A 20,011-nucleotide genomic window follows, 5' to 3' on the forward strand; every position below is an offset into this window, starting at 1 on the left:
GTCATTATTCTAAAGTCATCTTTAAGAATGGTATGTACCCACTCATAGCAACATTCAGGGGTGAATCTGAAAAGCAAATTTCTGGACGAAACATCGAATAAACTTCTTAATTCTCTGTTTCTGCTCTTCCTCAAATATTATTAACGATGGATACTTTTAGGATTTTATTTCAGACGTTTTTATGTCAAGCTCGGAGGTCATGACCTTTACATTGTTCACCTGAGTCCGCTCCACTCCGCTGCGAGAGCGAAAAACCGTGTGTGATGTAGCCGTGAAGCATTCATAAAGAATTTATGAAAAGCCCTGTGGAGTATTTATAACATTCAGTGTCAGAACCTCAGCGCTTCTCAGACATTAAAAATGTGACATGACATCAGATGAAGAGGTGATAGATCAGGGATAGATTTAGTAAACTGGTCGACTGGGGGACGTCACTGGAAGTCCTGGGGGTACACTTTATGAGAGAAGATTATGTAGATTTATTGCCTCACTAATCACAGTGTTTAAAAAAAAGGAGTGATAGGATTCATGGAGGACGCGTGTGCTAGTCTGCACACCCCCACCAGACTGAGGGGGAACACACACGCACACATGCGCGAGCGTACACTTCTGTAAAGACTTTCTAAGGTAACAGGGAAATCAGAGATTTCATATTAGGAGAAAGCGGGTCAAAAATAAAACTGAGAAGAGGTAAGATCTTAAACGCTCGATTTGATAAAACGAGTCCACCTAATGGATAATACAGTATATGTACAAGATAAATAGTTCATAAAAGCCATTATCTTTGCTTTACCATTACAGTCTGTTTGACTGAATATTTTACTCTCTGTATTTCATGTAAGGAACCATTGAATATCTGTGGCCATAACTATGACAGCTGGGAAATACATGAAAATGGACATTAGCACTGTGTAAGCTCTGAGCCAACATATATTTGATATATATGATATTAACCTTGCCTTACTGACCATAATGGCAGATCTTACAATGACTCTTATTGGAAAGCATCTGGAAAACTGAGATGTTGTGTGACATAATCTACTATCTGTGTTGTATTTATATGTAACTACTGGAGACTCTGAAACTATGACCTGTGTCAGATTTATACATAACCATGACCTGTAGATTCAGACTTACTGGACACAGCTGCCCAAGGTTGCTCTCATTCTCCGTGCAGAATTAATGCGGGAATATACGTCTGCTTAAGTGAGTGTGTGTGTGTGTGTGTAAGAGAGAGAGAGAGAGAGAGACTCTGTGTGTGTGTGTGTGTGTGTGTGTGTGTGTTAGAGAGAGAGAGACTCTGTGTGTGTGTGTGTGTGTGTAAGAGAGAGAGAGAGGGAGACTCTTTGTGTGTGTTTGTGTGTGTGTTAGAGAGAGAGAGAGAGAGAGACTCTGTGTGTGTGTGTGTGTGTGTCCGTGCCTTCTATACACACATCAGTGGAGAACAGAGATTTGTTGTAGTTTACTGTTCTCTCTCTCTCTCTGTTTTACTAAGATTCAAAGATGTCTTTTGCACACTTCTGCCAGAATAAATACCAATGATGTAGCATCATGTTTCATTTCTTAAGGGATTACAGACTCCCTCTACACACCTGATTCATTACAGCCGGACCTTTTGAATAATATATTTTCTCCGTTAGGTCCCGGGAGATTCCAAAAAAACCCCTAAATCGCCACTTTCCGGCAGCGTTTTTTTTTGTTTTTGTTTTTTTGCGCTGCCAAAGCATTCCTCATTTGTTTCAGTGTTTATATTTGTTTTGTCAAACTGCCCTCCACAACAGTCTCAGTCACACGGTGCCATCACTCAGAGGGTGTGAGTGAGGCAATGATTCCGCCGCAGAACTGGACAAATTTGCTGGCTGTCTCTGTTTTAGGTCTGGAGGTGCTATTTATAAGGCTCTCTGCTGTTACCTCCTATTTCCTCTGCCTGCCAGGATACACACGCTCTCTGTCTTCTCCCCTCTGTTTTTTTTTCCATGGTTTTATTCAGACCACCATTTCAGCTAGGGCATCTAGCCTTTTGAGTGTGTCAGTTTGTGAGTGTGTGTGTGTGGGTGAATGTTTGAGTGTGTGAATGCGTGCGCATGAGTGTGTGAGTATGTGAGTATGTATGTGAGTGTGCGTGTGCATGAGTGTGTGAGCACCTCCTCTATATACAGAACACAGGTCAATGCTGCTCTCAAAGCGTCTACGCGTACTGTCATCGATCAAGCCTGAAACCTCTCCCTTTACAGCTGCCCCACTGACAACAAACACACACACACACATACACACACACACACACACACACTGCGCGCGCACACACAAGTTTGTACTCATATCCTAGTGGGGACTTCCCTCTGACTCCCATTATCCTGTAACTAAAGAATACTAACCTATCCCTGACCCTAACCCTAACCCTAACCCTAACCTTGTTTCATCAGTAACAACAGTATAGTTTGGAAAAATGTTGTTCTCCTAGTGGGGACCAGCATTTTGGTCCCCACCTGGCACTCTGCTATTTTACTAGGGACTTACCGGCCCCCAGAAAGATACCAATAGGCTGCAAGCACGCACACACACACACACACACACACACACACACACACACACACACAAACACACACACACATGCACACCACCTGATGTGAAACCTTTCTCTTTGCTTTATCACAATTCACTTCTCTGTTCTTTTGGCCCTAACTCTTCAAATTCACCCTGGTCTGTTCTGTTTCCTCCTTAACTTCAGAGTTGCTTTCATCGTCATGTTTAGAGTGAATGAAGAAAACAGCTTGTGTCAGCACAGGTTCATGTCCTGTGGTGTGGACTGCTGCATTAGCACTGACTCCACATGACAAAAAGCATACCGTTAATGGCTTTTTGCATAGAGAGCATTATGTGCTGTATACTCATCATATCATGTTCACATGACCACCCCATTCACTCATGTCCTGTGGTTTGGTGACATTATGTGGTTATGCTAGTTTGTTGGTTGTTCTGTAGTGACTGGGGTTCGTGAAGGTTTACCTGTTTAATTAGACTCATCATCTTGCATGTTATGACAGGTGTTGGGGTCACATCTTATAAAAAACCTGCTTTTTGAATGTCTGAGAATATAAATCCATCGCAGGGTTTTCTGATAAAAGTCGTTTTCTCCTCAGGAGAAAGAGATGCCTCAGCAGTCCTTTTTTTAACACCTGCAAATGCTTTTCCCGTTTTAAATGGCTTGTCTGTAGATTTATGACATTAAACTGATATTTTTAGGAGCCTTTGATTTTCTATAGTCACACACACAGAGATGAAAAGAATATGAGACCTTTTTTTTTCAGATAGGTGGCGTTTTCGTTCCTTTTTTCGAGAGAGGCATCTGCGCGGGGATAGGCCGAGGTCCCGAGGTCTCGGTGTCTCGTGTCAGAGGAGTATCGCTAATCACGACGGCATGCCTGAGGTCGCTATAGCGACGGCTGTCAGAGTGGGACGCACGAAAGTCAGGGCTGCCCACACAAGTTAACGCGCCTCAGAGGCAAAGGGCAAGGGCAGAGAAGTCCTTTTCCTGGCGTCGTCTGCTAGCGTGTCTTAATTGACCGTTATGTAATCTGTTTGCGGTGTTAAACAAAGGGGAAAATCTATTTCAGATTGGTTAGTTGGTTAAATTGGTTGGCTGTCAAATTGTAAAAAGGGAAGACTTCGCTTTAAGCTTCTTGCCGATGCTGTTACCACAAACACAAAAACAGTTTTCTTTACGTACAACAACTGCTTAATCAAATTTGAATACACTTTTCCAAATGCCCCCCCCCCCCACCACTCCAGCTCATAGGAAATGACACAGAGGCAGTTCATGTAACTACGGAAACAGAGGGGAATAAATGTATAAAACTCAGTGAAGAGAAATCTTTTTCAGCTTTGAGTTTTTCTGTGGCCTCTGTTTTCTAGCTCATCTCTTGTAAATGGATGTTCGTCTGTAGGTGACTGATTATACCTTGAACCAGAAGAGTAAAACATTGAAGTGGCACACAGCTAAGGTTGCTTTGAAAACATTTCAAAACATGCAAGGACCTCATGTTTATCATCGTCTCAGTTTCCAGCTGCCGGATGTAAACATGCCATCAGACGATATACTGGCATGAGTTAAGAGACTGGTCGCAGGTTTGCTTGCCGAGAGAGAATAAAAAAAAAAAACACACTTATGAAACCACTTTGTCTGACCTCCTGAGACAGGTTTTTGCTGATTTTGAGGATTTTCTAATTGACTTTTCTCTCTCTCTCTTTCTTTCTCTCTCTCTCTCTCTCTCTCTCTCTTTCTCTCTCTAACTCTGTTTTGAAAAGGGGTTTAGAGAAGATGGTCTGAAAAACCAGGCGCTCAGCTGTAATGTGACCCAGTGTGCGTAGCCTTTGCATGGCCTAATGTATCTGCTTTTTTACCATCTTCATCATTTTTTTTTCTTGAGAATGGGGTTTTTAAGGGGGACTAAGCAGTTTCAGGGTGCTTGTATGGCCTAGTTGGATGTTGATGATTCAGGGCTGGGGGGGGGGTTGGTTAGGTGGACGGAGAGGGGGCGGAGTCGTGGTTTGGCTTTCTGTGCTTCTGCTGTTGTTTGTCACAGATCGTTTTACCTCAACATCAATATCCTGTCTCAAACAGACACAGGCCGCTCTTAAACGGAGGCAGAAAATTGTGATGAAGAAGGAAAATTTGGAGCAAAACATGACCTTTTATGGCCCCTGAACTAACCCACTCTCTGTATCGTCTTTATTCATGGTTCTGACAACCATACACATTGGTCGTCATATCTTTACAATAGTAAAAAAAATATATACAGTATACACACACACACACACACACACATACACATATATATATATATATATATATATATAGAGAGAGAGAGAGAGAGAGAGAGAGAGTGTATGTGTATACACACACACACACACACACACACACACACACATATATATATAGAGAGAGAGAGAGAGAGAGAGAGAGAGCGTGTGTGTGTGTATATACACACACACACTCTCTCTCTCTCTCTCTCTCTGTATATATATATATATAGAGAGAGAGAGAGAGAGAGAGAGAGAGACTTGAAATGGTCTTTTTGGTTTTGGGCAGATTTCAAAACATTTACAATTAGAACTTTAAGAGGTATGAATGAAGAAACACACAGACACACATACACACACACACACACACACACACACACAGGAAAACAGAGGACTCACTGTTTATCCAATCATGTGGTAACATCTTAGAAATACACAGACACACACACACACACACACACACACACACACACACACGTTTGTGTGAGAGTTCATCAGTTGTTTATTGTTTGTTTGTTCATTCTCAAACATGTAGACCGTCCACCCCTCAGGCTTCCTGTTATCCCTTTGTCTATGAGGGACTGGAGCACATTCTCTCACTAATGTGGTCAGTTTGAGTCTGTGGAACTGCACTGTGGTGAATCATGTTTTGACTGCGTTTTTTTTTCCTCGTATTGAGTGAGATAATTCTGTTGTGTTTCAGCAAATGAAACGAAGTTGTCTTGAATGGCCACCGCTCACCTATTTGTTCTCTCTTCATATAGAATTAAAAAAAAAAATGGGTGAGATTGATGTTGCTGATTGATGATTGTTGAGATTGATGTTGCTGAGTTTACAGCGAAACAGGTTCTGAACACACAGTAGTTGCAGTTACACCTTCGTGTTACTGTCATTGTTAGCGAAATATATCTTTGCTATGGTAGAAATATCACTGTGAATAACTTGGGTTGTAACGCACCAAAAAAAAAAAAATTCTGCTGTTTTACAAGCGCCAGACACAGTTAAGGTTGATTAGCCACTGGGTGTTGACTAGTTGCTGTTTTTGTTCAGTTGCAGCCAAAGAACGTTTCAGATTTTTTTTTTCCAATCTTCTCTGGTAATTACAGCAATTAGTGCCTTGCATGCTGACAGAAAACATCCCCCGGTTGGGAGGATCCTGCTGACGTAGTCTCTGTGGTGCTTCCTGGCATGCGTTCTTACCCGTCTCCAGTTTGAGAGTGTGTGTTATCCTAATGCATCTCGCCTCACCGTCTAGTTTGCCCCCATAACAACGAAAAACAACAACAGATAACAAAAAAAAAATTGCTCTCTACAACATTTCATTTCATAACGAGTTGAAATCGATTGCAATGCACTGATTCCTACATAATCAACGTTTTTTGGGGTTTTTTTTAGCAACACTGTTCAGAATGAACCAGTTGGCCAATCACTGAACCCTTTATAGGAGGATTTAGGCATTCTGTTTAGTGACCCAAAGCTCCTTCACAGATTTATGCCTGAAGAACAGAAGACAGACTAGATAGATAGATAGATAGATAGATAGATAGGTAGATAGAGAGATAGATAGATAGATAGATAGATAGATAGATAGATAGATAGATAGATAGATAGATAGATAGATAGATAGATAGATAGATAGATAGATAGATAGATAGACCAATTTCTTGCCCAAATGGTTTGAGGTGCATTACTTTCAGATGAATGTCTAAGCTTTTTTCTTTGTGCTCTCTGGAAGAGCCGAGTTTAGCAGTGGTCCACAGTACATGAATCTGAGAAGGTATGCAGGATACGACAGTTCAGTTTAAAATGTTATGAAATGGTCCTTGGATTATCCCATTTGTTTTTAATCAGTCTTGCATCATAGTTTGATTATTGTAGATTTTCACGATAATAGAAAAAGAAAAATCTCCCTTTAATCATCTCAGCTCACGAAGTAAAAAGGTCAATTTAACCATTTCCCGTGGTTATCAGGATGTTTGACATTGACCACCTGCGGCCTCTGTGTGGAAGAAGAACGCTGGGCCAATAGCAGCAGGCCAGATTTGAAGAGCGAGGCTTTGTTTCAGGGCAGAGGAGGTGGGAAGGAGTTCTTGTGAGATCTGGCATTCTCTCCAGTAGCAGCAGCTGTAGCGAAGTTATTTTGGCAGGCTCTAGTGTGCTCCCTTGCTTCCGTGGCCAGGGCCAAAACTCCAGTCCTGCTTCACTTTCAAGAGACCATGGCTGGAAGCACCTGGAGGAGAACCCCCTAAAAGCTAACTCTAAAGCCTATTTCAAAAGAATTGTAGTAGTACAACTGGCAAAGACGTGGCAACACAGTCTACGCAGTTATTTGGTTCTTTTTTTTCTTTTTTTTTTTTCACAGAAGTCGGAGAATTACCGCCAGCCGTAGCGTTTACAATGGTCTTAAAAGATATGAACCAAAAAAAAAAGAAAGGAATAAAAAAAGAAGAAGCAGCTCTGGAGCCGCACCACTACGTTTGACTTGCGGTCGTCATCCTGTCATCCAACACCGTCACCTTGGTCATTCACAACCCACGCTCGCACTTTTTTGACTCTTCTTTTCGTTTTTATGAATGTAACTCAGGCACCCACATGATGTGAACTCTAGTGGGACTGAACCACGTCACAGTCTCATTCTTTGGCCGAGTGAGGTGATTTCTGCAGCCAAACTTTAAAAAAAAAACAATAAAACTATGTACATGATATAAACACATAAAGAGAGTGATGGGAATGGGGCTAAGTGTCATTTGTGGTCAACTGGTGTAACCATTGAATACGTCATCAGGGCTGAGAGGACTGGCCAACGGGAAATGCAGCCAGAGGACGCTTGACTTCAGCCCCAGAAACAGTTGAAATAGTGAGATAATCTGACTGAATAAACAAACAAACAAAAAAGAAAAATCCAAAACATGCAATTTCAGAACATCTTTTTCATTTTTGTGGGTTCTCAGCTGGAAACACCTGGAGCCACTTGTGGGTGTCATTCCCAGGAATCGGCTTGAGCATGGGGAGGCATAATCTCCGGTTGTATCCGGTTAATTGCCCGTATCAGACCCTGGACATTCCGAATGCTGGGCCTATGACAATTGTGATGAATTGTGTCTGGGTGTTCTTTGCCAGGTTGGAATGGGAGTTTCAATACTTCATGGGAACGCTCTGTGAGAGAGTGGAAAATTATTCCATTGGCCCTTCTCATGACATATAATATGGTTTCTATGGTTCTCTTAGAGAATTACACCATTTGTCACAAACCCATGTCAAAAATCTACAGCATGTGAGACTGTTTTAAATCTCAACATACTCTCTGATGCCTCTCATCTAAATTAAATCTGTTAACAAAGATTATCTTTATTTGCTAATAGCCAGGTTTTTGGCTGGCATTTCTGCTTCTCTACATAATTTACCATTACTCCAGCACTAAATGTGTCTTTCAAATATATAGCATTCCAATATCAAAATGTGGTATAAATTCTAAATGATGTTCCTCTATTTTTCTCCATTTTCTCTATTTTCTATGGTTTATTTTTCAGTAAATCAGTAATGTATCTAGATGTGTCTTCAGATGAATGTATATATTCACCTCTGTGTGTGTGTGTGTGTGTGTCTGTGCGTATATGTGTGTGTTGCAGTTTTTTGCTGGTGTTCAGCTGTCTAGTGCTCTCTGTGTTCTCCACCATCCCCGACCATCAGAAAATCGCCAACGAAGGTCTTTTCATCCTGGTAAGTGAGGAAGTGCCCATGCAGTGCCCATGCAGTGCCCATGCAGTGACCATGCAGTGACCATGGACCAGACTCAGCCTTAGACAGACAAAAGTTTCTCAGATGAGATGACGTTATTAGTTTCACTATCACACAGAATTATACAAATACTATTAACATTTTGCTATTATCTTTATAAAACAGAATTGATCAATTCTATTAATGATTCACAACGTCAGCTGCACCAGAATGATTACATAAGCATCACTTGTGAAAGCGTGTCTTTGCTTATATCTGTAATCTATAAGACATGCTTGCCTGTCTCTCCATACATCCTATCAAAACTTTTGGTTTTTTTTAAACCAACGTTGATAATATTCCTGAATGCTAAAAACAACAGAGTTGGAAATGGCCCCGACTGGTAGCAATAAGCCAGCATGTTTGCTACAGCTACTACTGTTTGCGCTTATAGCTCCGTATCAAAATAGCTCCGTAAAAAATATTTTTGCTCAGACAAAATAAAAAGTACTATGGTATTATTTAAATTCTACTACGACTTGAGAATGTTACTTTAGAATACAATGCGTTATAAAATAAAGCAGTTACCTGTGTCAGTAAATTCGTCTTGCCCAGTTGCTAAGCTATGTGGTACATTGCACTGGCAATCTGTGTCACCAGAGACAGGTGTCCTCTAGAGAAGCATAAAAAGTGTCTCTGATGTGAGATTTGATATAACGCCTTTTGTGTTCTTCATTTTGTTTAATTTTTGCAGGTAAAGTACATTTTGTTGCTGTAATTTCTTTGAAAATATAATGTAAAAGTCATGGTAGAGGAACTCAAGAACTCAAGGCCCGTGTAAGAGTAATGGGATGGAACACAGTCATTCAAATACTTCAGATAGTTATTTAACCCAAGCCTGTTGTCACTTAAGCCATATGTTGGTTTGTGGCTTACCCACCGCACTAACAAGATTTTGGGGAAACAGTCAAGTTAAAATGAAGGACATAGCTTACGCCATTAGCTCAGTTCACACATTGCATTTAACTTGAAGAACACATTCTTAAAATATAAAAATACCAGAAGTCTAGCTTACCTTAGGATAAAAGTTGTGACGTGGGCCTCTGTGGGGTTTTTTTTTTTGTTTTTTTGTTTTTTTTAAATCCAAACTTTAACGAAAAGTTATCAGTTAACGCTCAAAAGGCAGAATGCTTCGTCATTGCATGAGAACAGCTGCCCCAGGTTTCAGGAGCAGGTCCCTGTGAGAATGTGACGCAAGCATGCGTTCTGTTTTTGAGTCTCAGACAATGCCTCTTCCGTGTTAATCCGTCCAATGGCTGCTCATGGATTTGGTGATGTCACAATTTGGTGGCATGGGTGTCCAGGGTAGAAAAAATATTTGTTTACCAGTTTCGCAAATAAAATTTGCCACTGTAGCAGTCTGTTTTTGTCAGCAGTTTTATCATTTTATGGTTTGAAGGTTTGAAATACACCTGTGCTCCCCCAGGCTTTGTATAAGGTTAAGAAAAGTGAAATTTTGGCTAAAACAGTGACGTTTCATCTAATATGATACTTGCCGTTTTAATTTTAAGAATCGAGTTCAGAGAAAAGGCGGTCAATGTCATACGGTCAATGTACGTCTATTAACGTGAAAATATTTGATATATATGAAGAACATTTATATGGCTTTTAGAATTTAGTGATAAACCAAGGGTGAGAGTTTTGGCGTCATTATCTTTGTAGTGTGTTTTTTTTTGTTCCCTTGTAGTTTTGTCTGAGGCCACATGTACATTTTTACCGCTGCTATCTGTCGTCCAGTTTTAGGCCTACACTGCTTGTCTTTGCTCTTCGCCCGGCTCCTCAGATGAGGACGTGTGGTCACAGTAAACATGTGGTGGTGTGTATCTTGTTTTCCAGACAGCTCTTTTACACAGAAACGGCAGCGTAAGCATGGGGTCGGATTCAGGTGTTGTTGAGTATGCAAGAATCGGTCGACCCGATCCACTAATCTTAACGTCAATCCTGTAATTGTACATTCAGTAAAGAATGCTTTAGTGGATGATAATGGAGTGGCTCTCTCTCTCTCTCTCTCTCTCTCTCTCTCTCTCACACACACACACACACACACACACACTCTCTCTCGCTCTCTCTTTCTCCTTCTCCCTCTCCATCTCACTCACGCTGTCACTCTTGTACGCTCTCATTCCACCCCTCTCTCTCCATCTCTCTCAGCTTGTCACTCTTTCATTCTCTCTTCCTTCCTTCTGCTCTCTCTCTCTCCATCTCTCTCTCCATCTCTCTCTCTCTCTCCTGTGGTCATGTGTATCACCTGTCAGAAAAGACATGATATGTGTATTCACTGGCTGTTTAATCTGTTGAAGCCCAGATTGGTGGTAGGCCTCTCTTTAGATAACTTCCTTCCCATCAGAAAGAGACTGCATGTGACTGGCAGAGGGGTTAAAATATTTCTCATTACTCGAAACATTACAGCCACCACAGGAATCCAAATGAACTGAATCTGTGGTGATCAGTCTTCGCTTTGTTTAATGAAGGGAATCTGTGAGTCAGCAAAATCTTTCACAGTTATGCAGATAAATGACCAATCCGGGGTCATCAGTTTAGTCGTAAAGTAAATAGACTCCTGATTTCATTAGAGTGTTAGACAGTCTGACCAGTTGATCCTGATCATCAAAACAAACAGGAGAGAACAATACCACAGAGCTTTTATGAGAGAAGGGGCACGTGTTTCACATTCCCATTTAAATCGCATAACCTCTTTAATTTCTAGTTAAAGCCTTTCTAAAATCAGGGCCTATGTATCAAGTGTATGCATTTGGAGACCTAATATAAATAGACTGTAATTTCAAAGAAATTAGTCTTTTTTTTTTTTTTAATTCATTCCAGTCGGTTTAGAGAGACCTGTTTCAAATAAGAAAGTTAAATGCTTGAACTGTCCGCGCTGATGGATTCTGATGCAATGCCAACACTTTTAGAAGGACCAGGGAGATGAAGTCAAGGACTTAAACTTCATTTCAGAGTACAACCTGTGCAGGTAGCCTCCTCAAGCATACGGTCAAGAAGTGACTGCCTGACAGTCAAAAAGGCATTGTGTTTATACACCAGGCAGACAGTACAGACAGCATAAATCAGTCAGTCCTGATGTAGACAGAGATGAATAACTTCTACACAGGTAGTTACATTGCTGACACCGGGAGCTCTAAAGCACAGAACAGACAGTGTCGGGTTGTTTACTTTATGTTTTTCCTTCCTGAGAACCAGATGAGCCCTTGTGACGTCAGCCCCGGGACAGAGGGGGATGCCTGCTGAGGTGATAAGGCAGCTGGAAAGGGCATTACTGCTTTACTTTATGACAGGGGGGAAGTATCTATGGCAGGAGGCTATTTTCAGGGGTACAACAAAGCACCTCAGTTTCACAGGTGGCATAAACAGGAAAACAGCAGTAGTTTGGTGCCATCAGTGTAAAACCTTATCTCACCATAGTGTCAGATATCAACGTCTGGAAAAACGTCACCATTTGGCACGAGAAATGTCATGTCTCACAACCATGTGATCAAATGAAATGCATCTAGCAAATGCAAAAGGAATATACTGCAGGAGTATACACTATACAGGAGTGTTTTTACTCCAGGAATATACACTTTACAGGAGTGCTTTTTACTCCAGGAGTATGCACTATACAGGAGTGTTTCTGTACTTTAGGAGTATATACTATACAGGAGTGTTTCTGTACTTTAGGAGTATGCACTATACAGGAGTGTTTTTTACTCCAGGAGTATACACTATACAGGAGTGTTTCTGTACTTTAGGAGTATATACTATACAGGAGTGTTTCTGTGGTCCAGTTCTGTGAATGCTGGATGGAATGAGGTGCTAGTGCCAGTGCTGAGATAGGATGAAGATATGCTTCCCAGTAGGTCAGCTGGACTGGAGCAGAGACGCACTGTTGAAAGGTTTTATTTCGTGTGTGCAAAGTGTTTTGTTGAATGGTATGCTATCATCAGTGTCACAGACATATGTGTGTGTGTGTGTATGTGTATGTGTGTGTGTGTGTGTGTGCGTGTGTGTGTGTGTGTGTGTGTGTGCATGTGTGTGCGCGCATGTGTGTGTGTGTGTGTGTGCATGTGTGTGCGCGTGTGGGTGTGTACATGTATATGTGTATGTGTGTGTGTGTGTGTGTGTGTGTCTCCTGCAGGAGTTTGTGATGATTGTGGTGTTTGGGCTGGAGTACTTTGTGAGAGTCTGGGCTGCTGGCTGCTGCTGCCGTTACAGAGGATGGCAGGGACGTCTGAGGTTTGCCAGGAAGCCCTTCTGCGTCATAGGTACGTCACTTTAATGTGTGTGTGTACGCTCTGCATCATAGGCACGCCAGTTCAGTGTGTGTGTACTCGCCACGTCACACGTTTGGGAACAACTTCACCTCATAGCACAACTACCGAATAATGTGTTTCAATAGAAAGCGGTTTTAATCATGCCGTTTTTCATATCAAAAACTACAGAACTCAGGGAAACAAAAGTCCTATTTTGGGAATAATTATATACTCCATGCATTTTACACCCTTACTGTGATGTCAGCACTTATCAGTGGCTAACCTTTCAGGTGTTTAAACCACCTTTGAGACAAAAAAAAACTCTCAGTATGTGGTTCTACCAGTTGTCTGGAAAAAGAAAACTCTCACCGCGAAATATTAAAACGAACATCTAGACTTTTGCCAGGCAGCGTATCTGCACTCTGACTGAGTTCTGCACGGACAGCATTCATGGCAACATTCATTCCTCTGCCTTTTTTCTCAACTTCTGCTGCTCCCAAAATCCCCAATTAATCAAGATGTATGCTGAAGCTGAGGGTATTCAAAAAGGCAAATTCAGTATTATAACTTCATATTTCAAGCTAATGTTGTTTCAGATTGTAGTACTGTATGGTGTGTGTGTGTGTATGTGTGTTTGTGTGTGTATGTACGTATGTGTGTATACCTCTCTCTCCTTCTTTCTGTAGACTTCATCGTGTTTGTAGCATCAGTGGCAGTCATAGCAGCTGGTACACAGGGCAACATCTTTGCCACGTCTGCCTTGAGAAGCATGAGGTTCCTACAGATCCTACGCATGGTCCGTATGGACCGCCGGGGAGGGACCTGGAAACTCCTGGGTTCAGTGGTGTATGCTCACAGCAAGGTGACAACACACACACACACACGCACACACACACGCACACACACACACATGCAAAACACACATGCACACACACGCACACACACACGCACGCACACACACACACACACACACGCACACACGCACACACACACACACACACACACACGCACACACACGCACGCACGCACGCACGCACACACACACACACACACACATGCAAAACACACATGCACACAGATGCCCCCCCCCCACACACACACACATGCAAAACACACATGCACACAGATGCCCCTCAAACACACACACACATACACATGCAAAACACACACACACACATACAACAAATGTGCTGCACACACACACTATTCAGTCATTATTTTATAGTATCTATAATAGAATCTCTAACAGAGAACTGTGTTGTCATGTCTGAAACAAACGCCATTTTAAACAATCAAGCTGTTTATGAATACTCCAGTAAATAAATGAATGAACAGACAAATCAATGAATAAGTAAATATTTAATTTTGCTGATGGCACTGATCCTGCCCAGGCAAAGCAGAGCTTAGTGGCTCCCTCCCAATAAACCCTTGAACATGACACTTACCCCTCAGTGGCCTGCAAGGGCATCCAACTGCTGACTTAGTCAAAATTATGTCACTGGGACCACAGCTAAATTCATAAATGAATAAGTGCAGGGGTTTTAAACAACGTTGTTCTCTTTGATTTAAAAAAAAAGAGGAGAAAAAAGAAAGACTTAATGATGTACAGTCAGCACCACCTGTTTCAGATTATCATGTGAAAAACCAAATAAACATGAATATAGATACTGGTTACTGAGGACTGTGGGTGTGATATTCAGAGGTGTTGGCTATAAAAGATGACTGTCCTTTACACTTACTCATCTCAGGTCATGAAGCGATTTAACCAACAGCTGTGATTTATTATAGATTTAGAAATGCTGGTGTGTTAGAGTAGAAAGATATGTTTGGGCCTTAGCTAGCCACATTGATATAAGTTATGGGTATCTATCTCTCTCTCTCACTTTCTTTCCATTTCTCTCTCTCTCTCTCTGTGTGTCTATCTCTCTCCCTCTCTCAGGAGCTTATCACGGCCTGGTACATTGGCTTTCTCGTGCTGATCTTTGCCTCATTCCTTGTCTACTTGGCTGAGAAGGACATCAACACAGAGTTCTCCACCTATGCAGACTCCCTCTGGTGGGGAACAGTGAGTAAAGCTCAGACCTTGACTAACACTCCACAAAAATTTACTACTGTTTTGGGATCACCCACTACAATCGGTTTTATGATTCCTGTATGCCTGTTGAGCTGATAACAACTCATGTTTGTACTTAAAAGCTCGATAAGCTTCCTCTACTTCTCATCAAGCAAGCGAATAGAGCAATGCACTCATCAGGGTTCAAGTTTGGCCTTGATGCTCTGTATTGTCCAACTGTAAAAATGATTTTGAGGGAAAAGTCCACCACGGTTTCTTGACGGTCTCTTTCTCTTTTTTGGCCCTGGCGTCTGGCGACAGATAACCCTCACGACCATCGGCTACGGCGACAAAACTCCGCGCACCTGGCTGGGGCGGCTCCTAGCCGCTGGTTTCGCTCTTTTGGGCGTGTCCTTCTTTGCCCTTCCTGCTGTAAGTGCATCTCGCTGTTTTCTTTCTCTCTTGGCCAATATAAAATTATGCTAACATTTCCCTACTTTTTCTCCCCAAGGGGATCCTGGGCTCGGGCTTTGCCTTAAAAGTGCAGGAGCAGCACAGACAGAAACATTTTGAGAAGAGAAGGACTCCCGCCGCTAACCTCATACAGGTGATGGGACTCAAGTTGGATCAGCAACCATCCAAAACGCTCCAATAACTGCTCTTTCTCCTCTTCTTCGCCTTTTCCTTTTGAACTACAAGCCCCAATTCACTCATAAAGCAAAAACGTGTCGGTTTACTTGAGTCATTTTGAGTCAGAGAGCTATTTTCAGTTACTGTGAACTTTCAGTTGGTTCCACTTAGCCATGCGTATAGTGTGAATGAGTGTGTGTGTGTGTGTGTTTGTCTGTGTGCGAGTGTGTGTGCGTGCTCATGCTGGCTGTGTTATGTGTCTGTGTGTATGTTTATACAGGCTGCGTGGCAGCTCTACTCTACAGATGTGTGTGTGATGTTTGTGTGTGGGTGTGTGTGTGTCTCTGTGTGTGTGTGTGTGTGTGTGTGTGTGTGTGTGTGTGTGTGTGATGTTTGTGCGTGTTCATGTTGTGTTATGTGTGTGTGTGTGTGTGTGTGTGTGTGTGTGTTCATGTTGTGTTATGTGTCTGTGTGTGTGTGTGTTTACAGGCTGCATGGCGTCTCTACTCTACAGATGCTCAGCACTCTTATCTCACAGCCACCTGGTACTTCTACGACAGTATGTTACCCTCTTTCAGGTACGCCCCCCCCCCCCCAAACCCCCCAACCCCATCTTTCCCTGTCAGCAGAACAGGAGCGTTGTGTGCTGTGCCAACGGACATGTCAGGTCATTTCCTCCTCCTCTGAGCCGTATGCTGATAGATCCATTTCTGTATAGTCATAGATTTGCTCATGAAAGTTACAACCCCTGGACTGTTTTGTATAAGGGCTTATCTTATGGAAAAGCTTTTGTCGTAAGCCCGGCAATTTCACTGGAAGTGCTTTTACCTTTTTTTTTCTTTTTTTTTTTTTTTTTTTTTATCGCTACACCCATTAGTAAATCTCGCCACACGCGCCGGGCAGCCATCAATCCCCCATTTCACTTTTAGAACCACTCACACCTACATAAACCAAGCGCTGAGAGATTTTTGGGTTTTTTTTAATTATTTATTCATATATCCATTTAATGGGTCTTTGAAACGACATTTGCTCTAAAAATTCCATACTGATCATACTGAGCCATTTAGTATTTTTTTTTTTTTTTTTTTTTATGTGCGGATGCCCGGGTACCGCCTCTTATATAAAGTGCAGACCTGTTGTAGTCAGACTCTGTGCTAAGCATCCCCTGGATAGTACACCATTATGTTACTTCCAAATGTCCAATCACATCCTGACCTCCATTAAAAGAGTGGCCTGCAATAAAAAAAAAAAAAAGGCTTTAATTGTAACTGATAGACTTGATTGGCCACTGGAGTGAATGAGGTCGTACTGCGGAACGGAATGGCTTTTGCTAAAAAAAAAAAAAAAAAAAAAAAAAAGAATTTAAAAAGACGTAAGATTTTCAAGAAAGATTCCGACCCTTAAAGTACACTCGTTCGGAACGTTTGAGTTGTACTGGTTGATTTCAAATGCAGTTGGGTGTGTACGTTTTTCTGAACTATTCTAACTTTTTTGGGTTTGCAGTGCCGGGCCTCAGGCCCAGTTGTAATGTTTTAAGAGTCACGATTATAATTATGTATATAATTATAATTATATTTATAATACTCTAACCCATTAAAAGCAAAATACTTCAGTATGAGCGTCACTGATTTATAGTTTTCCTGAATAGCACAACTCCCTCTGTTGTTTTGTTTTCATTAAATGCATTTTCAAATTGATTTGACTAATTATTATTTGTTTAAAAAGACAGGTAAAAATGAGTTTGACACTCCTAAAAAAATGTGGCCGTTTCGAACTTTTTTGGGCCAGGAATTGATTGCTGTTTAAAAAAAAAAAAAAAAAAATCCACACCAAAACAAAAAATTGCCTAGAAACACCGGATTTTCCCTGTCTTTTTAAAATGTTTGGCTGTTTCTTTGCCCTTCATTATATGAGTTGTTTTTGTTCTTTCGTTGTCTGTGTTCGTTTGTTTGTTGTTTATGTTGGTTTGCACTATGGTCAGAGAACTGACGCTACTGTTCAGTCACCTTCAACAACGTAGGACCAAGAAGGTTCTTCAAAACTCCCACCAAACCTTATTGTCCGGGCTCCGGCCCTACTACTGCCCCTACCTGTCAGGAGACAGGTACGCAATCATTGACCTCATTCATATTCATATTCAGAATACATACACAGGCCAACAACATACACAAACACTGGCTCCATGGTAAGGTCCATAAGATTCACACCACACACTGCTTCACTGGTATGTGTTTTACTCAGATGAGGTATGATGCAAATGCTTTATGTCTTTAGATATTGATAATCAGTGTCTTCATGTGCTAATGCCGTCAAAGCCTCCCTCTTCTGTCATTCCCAACACAGTCCAGCCCTGTGCTCTTCCAACCTGTTGTCACTAATATTACTCATTTACAGACCTCCATCAAATACATGTTTAAATTTGTTAAAGTATGTTGTTTGTCACCGATATTACGAAATCTGATTCAGATCCACGTGTGTAGAAGTTGTAACAAAGGCCACATTTTTTGAGAATTCCAAGATTGGGCATATCTCAGTTTTTGCTTGTTTGGATGGTAGAAAGTTTTTTTAGACGTATATGTTGCCCAGTGGATAAATTTGTACCCCGGCATACTTCAATGAAAGGTGTATTTGATGCAGCTCGGTTTGTAAGCATTTCTGTGTGCTGGCTATTCTCTGTTTCTCTGTGTGAGTCTCATCTACCAATGCCTAACATGACCTTTCACCCCAGAGTCATGTCTTTGTTCCTCCATCATTTATCTTCCACATTTTCTCTTCCCTTCCTCTTCACTCCTTATCCATTTCTCCATCCATCCATCCATCCATCCACCCATCAATCCATCTATCCATGCATCCATCCATCCAGTTTCAGGAGGGCTGAAGTCACTTGCAGGTTGGTTGTGAGATTTTGAGTTGATTTTTGAAGTGTGTGTTGCACAGCTGTCTCAGATTAAATACGTTTTAAAACCTTTTTTTTTTTCTTGTTATACCGTGGTTGATTGCATTACATGAAGGTTTGAAAGAAATGTGTGTCTTACTGACCACGGTACGTGTGGTTACAGAAGAGACAGATGTTCATACGTGTACAAACATAGCATGGTTCTCCTTCACACGCTTGCATTCCTAATTGAAACTCCCTTTTCTCCTCCCCTGCTCCTCTGAGTGTCCTCCCGTTCCTTGAACCTTCACTCTCAGCCTTACACGTTGTTCATTTGTTCAAACGTGGACCCAGGGCTGCACTGGCTGATCTTGATTCCCTAAAATGGAAAGAGAGTTATTGGGATTCACTTAAATGTCCACTTGTGGTTTTGATTACACTTAACTTTCCTGTGTGTTTTAGTACTAACTAACCATTGCCTAAGTGGCATGCTCTTAAAATGGTAGTTGTTATGGAGTTCTTACTCAACAGAAACTTGCCTAGTCATCTTTGGGTTTAATCTTTTTTTTTTCTTTTTTTTTTAAAAAAGCATGATTAATTTATAAAGCAACATTTCTCAGAGATACTTGGAAATTTGGGGGTTCTGTCATCTAATTATTTGATGATTAACAAATAGTATGGACAAGTGTAACGTGCCCCCCCCCCCCACTTTGCCCTTTGCCCTCCCCTCACATTTCGGTCCGTCCTTTGTCCTCATAAACCACATATCCCTCACATCTGGGTCCACATCTGGGTCCTCACAAAGCACATTTCCCTCACGCTTCTGAACTCTGCCTTGTGTGTCTCCTCAGTCAGCTCGTATCTAAAAAACGGGGTTTTTTCCGGAGTCACGCTGGCCGCAAGCAGAGGTATCCATGACAACGTGCCTGTGTACACTGGGCACGCTCCTTTGGTTCCTTCTTCAGAGTTTTACTGGCCAGTGCAGGAATGTTTTTATCGTAGTCAAGCGTAACAGTTCTTGGTGTCCTCTGTGTTGAAGAACCAAAGCGTCACCGGGTGAAGCTGATGCCAAGTCTGCATTCACAGAGAGGCACAAACAGCCATCACACAAATAACTATCTACAAATTCAATCACTAACTCCAGCTGAATGCCTCATAAACATTACTTGGTGTCAGCTGACATTAAATGTTTAGTAACAGATTTACAGAGGCTTTATACCAGCGGACATCTGGAAAGTGTTACTGTAAGCACTGAATTTCACGGCATCAAATTTTGTCACCATGTTTGATGTTTGATAGACCAAATATTATCCAAATATCTTTTCGAGGAAAAAACACAGACTGTTCTGGCTCAGTAATCTTTGAAACTGCATTAAATACATGAGCTTGTGATCAGAAATCAGGAGTAAAGGTTTGTTGCTCCCGGTAATGACTATTTGCGTGCTGTTTTGCTTGACCTTAAAGGTAAAACATGAAATAAATAAATAAATAAATAAACCATGAATAGAGATTTAATTAGGTCCTAAATCCTTGTTCAGCATGGTTTATTTATATTTGAATGGCAGCATGGACAAACATAACTGCCTATTTTTTATGGCACGTTCGAATGTTTACAGGAGGGAATATTTA

General features: G+C 41.5%; 1 protein-coding gene across 1 annotated transcript in view; it reads left to right on the plus strand.

Moving 5' to 3' along the window:
• The window catches only part of kcnq4 (potassium voltage-gated channel subfamily Q member 4), a 52,641-nt gene that overhangs the window by 24,832 nt on the left and 7,798 nt on the right, over window positions 1-20,011 (plus strand). Inside the window, exons 2-10 of the mRNA XM_030788968.1 lie at window positions 8,430-8,520; window positions 12,710-12,836; window positions 13,511-13,686; window positions 14,764-14,889; window positions 15,199-15,309; window positions 15,389-15,484; window positions 15,997-16,085; window positions 17,489-17,611; window positions 19,234-19,290. Of these exons, the coding sequence (XP_030644828.1) occupies window positions 8,430-8,520; window positions 12,710-12,836; window positions 13,511-13,686; window positions 14,764-14,889; window positions 15,199-15,309; window positions 15,389-15,484; window positions 15,997-16,085; window positions 17,489-17,611; window positions 19,234-19,290 (996 nt within the window). The remainder of the gene's footprint in view (window positions 1-8,429; window positions 8,521-12,709; window positions 12,837-13,510; window positions 13,687-14,763; window positions 14,890-15,198; window positions 15,310-15,388; window positions 15,485-15,996; window positions 16,086-17,488; window positions 17,612-19,233; window positions 19,291-20,011) is intronic.

The sequence above is a fragment of the Chanos chanos genome, chromosome 12 (genome assembly GCF_902362185.1).
Source record: "Chanos chanos chromosome 12, fChaCha1.1, whole genome shotgun sequence".
Taxonomy (NCBI): Eukaryota; Metazoa; Chordata; class Actinopteri; order Gonorynchiformes; family Chanidae; genus Chanos; species Chanos chanos.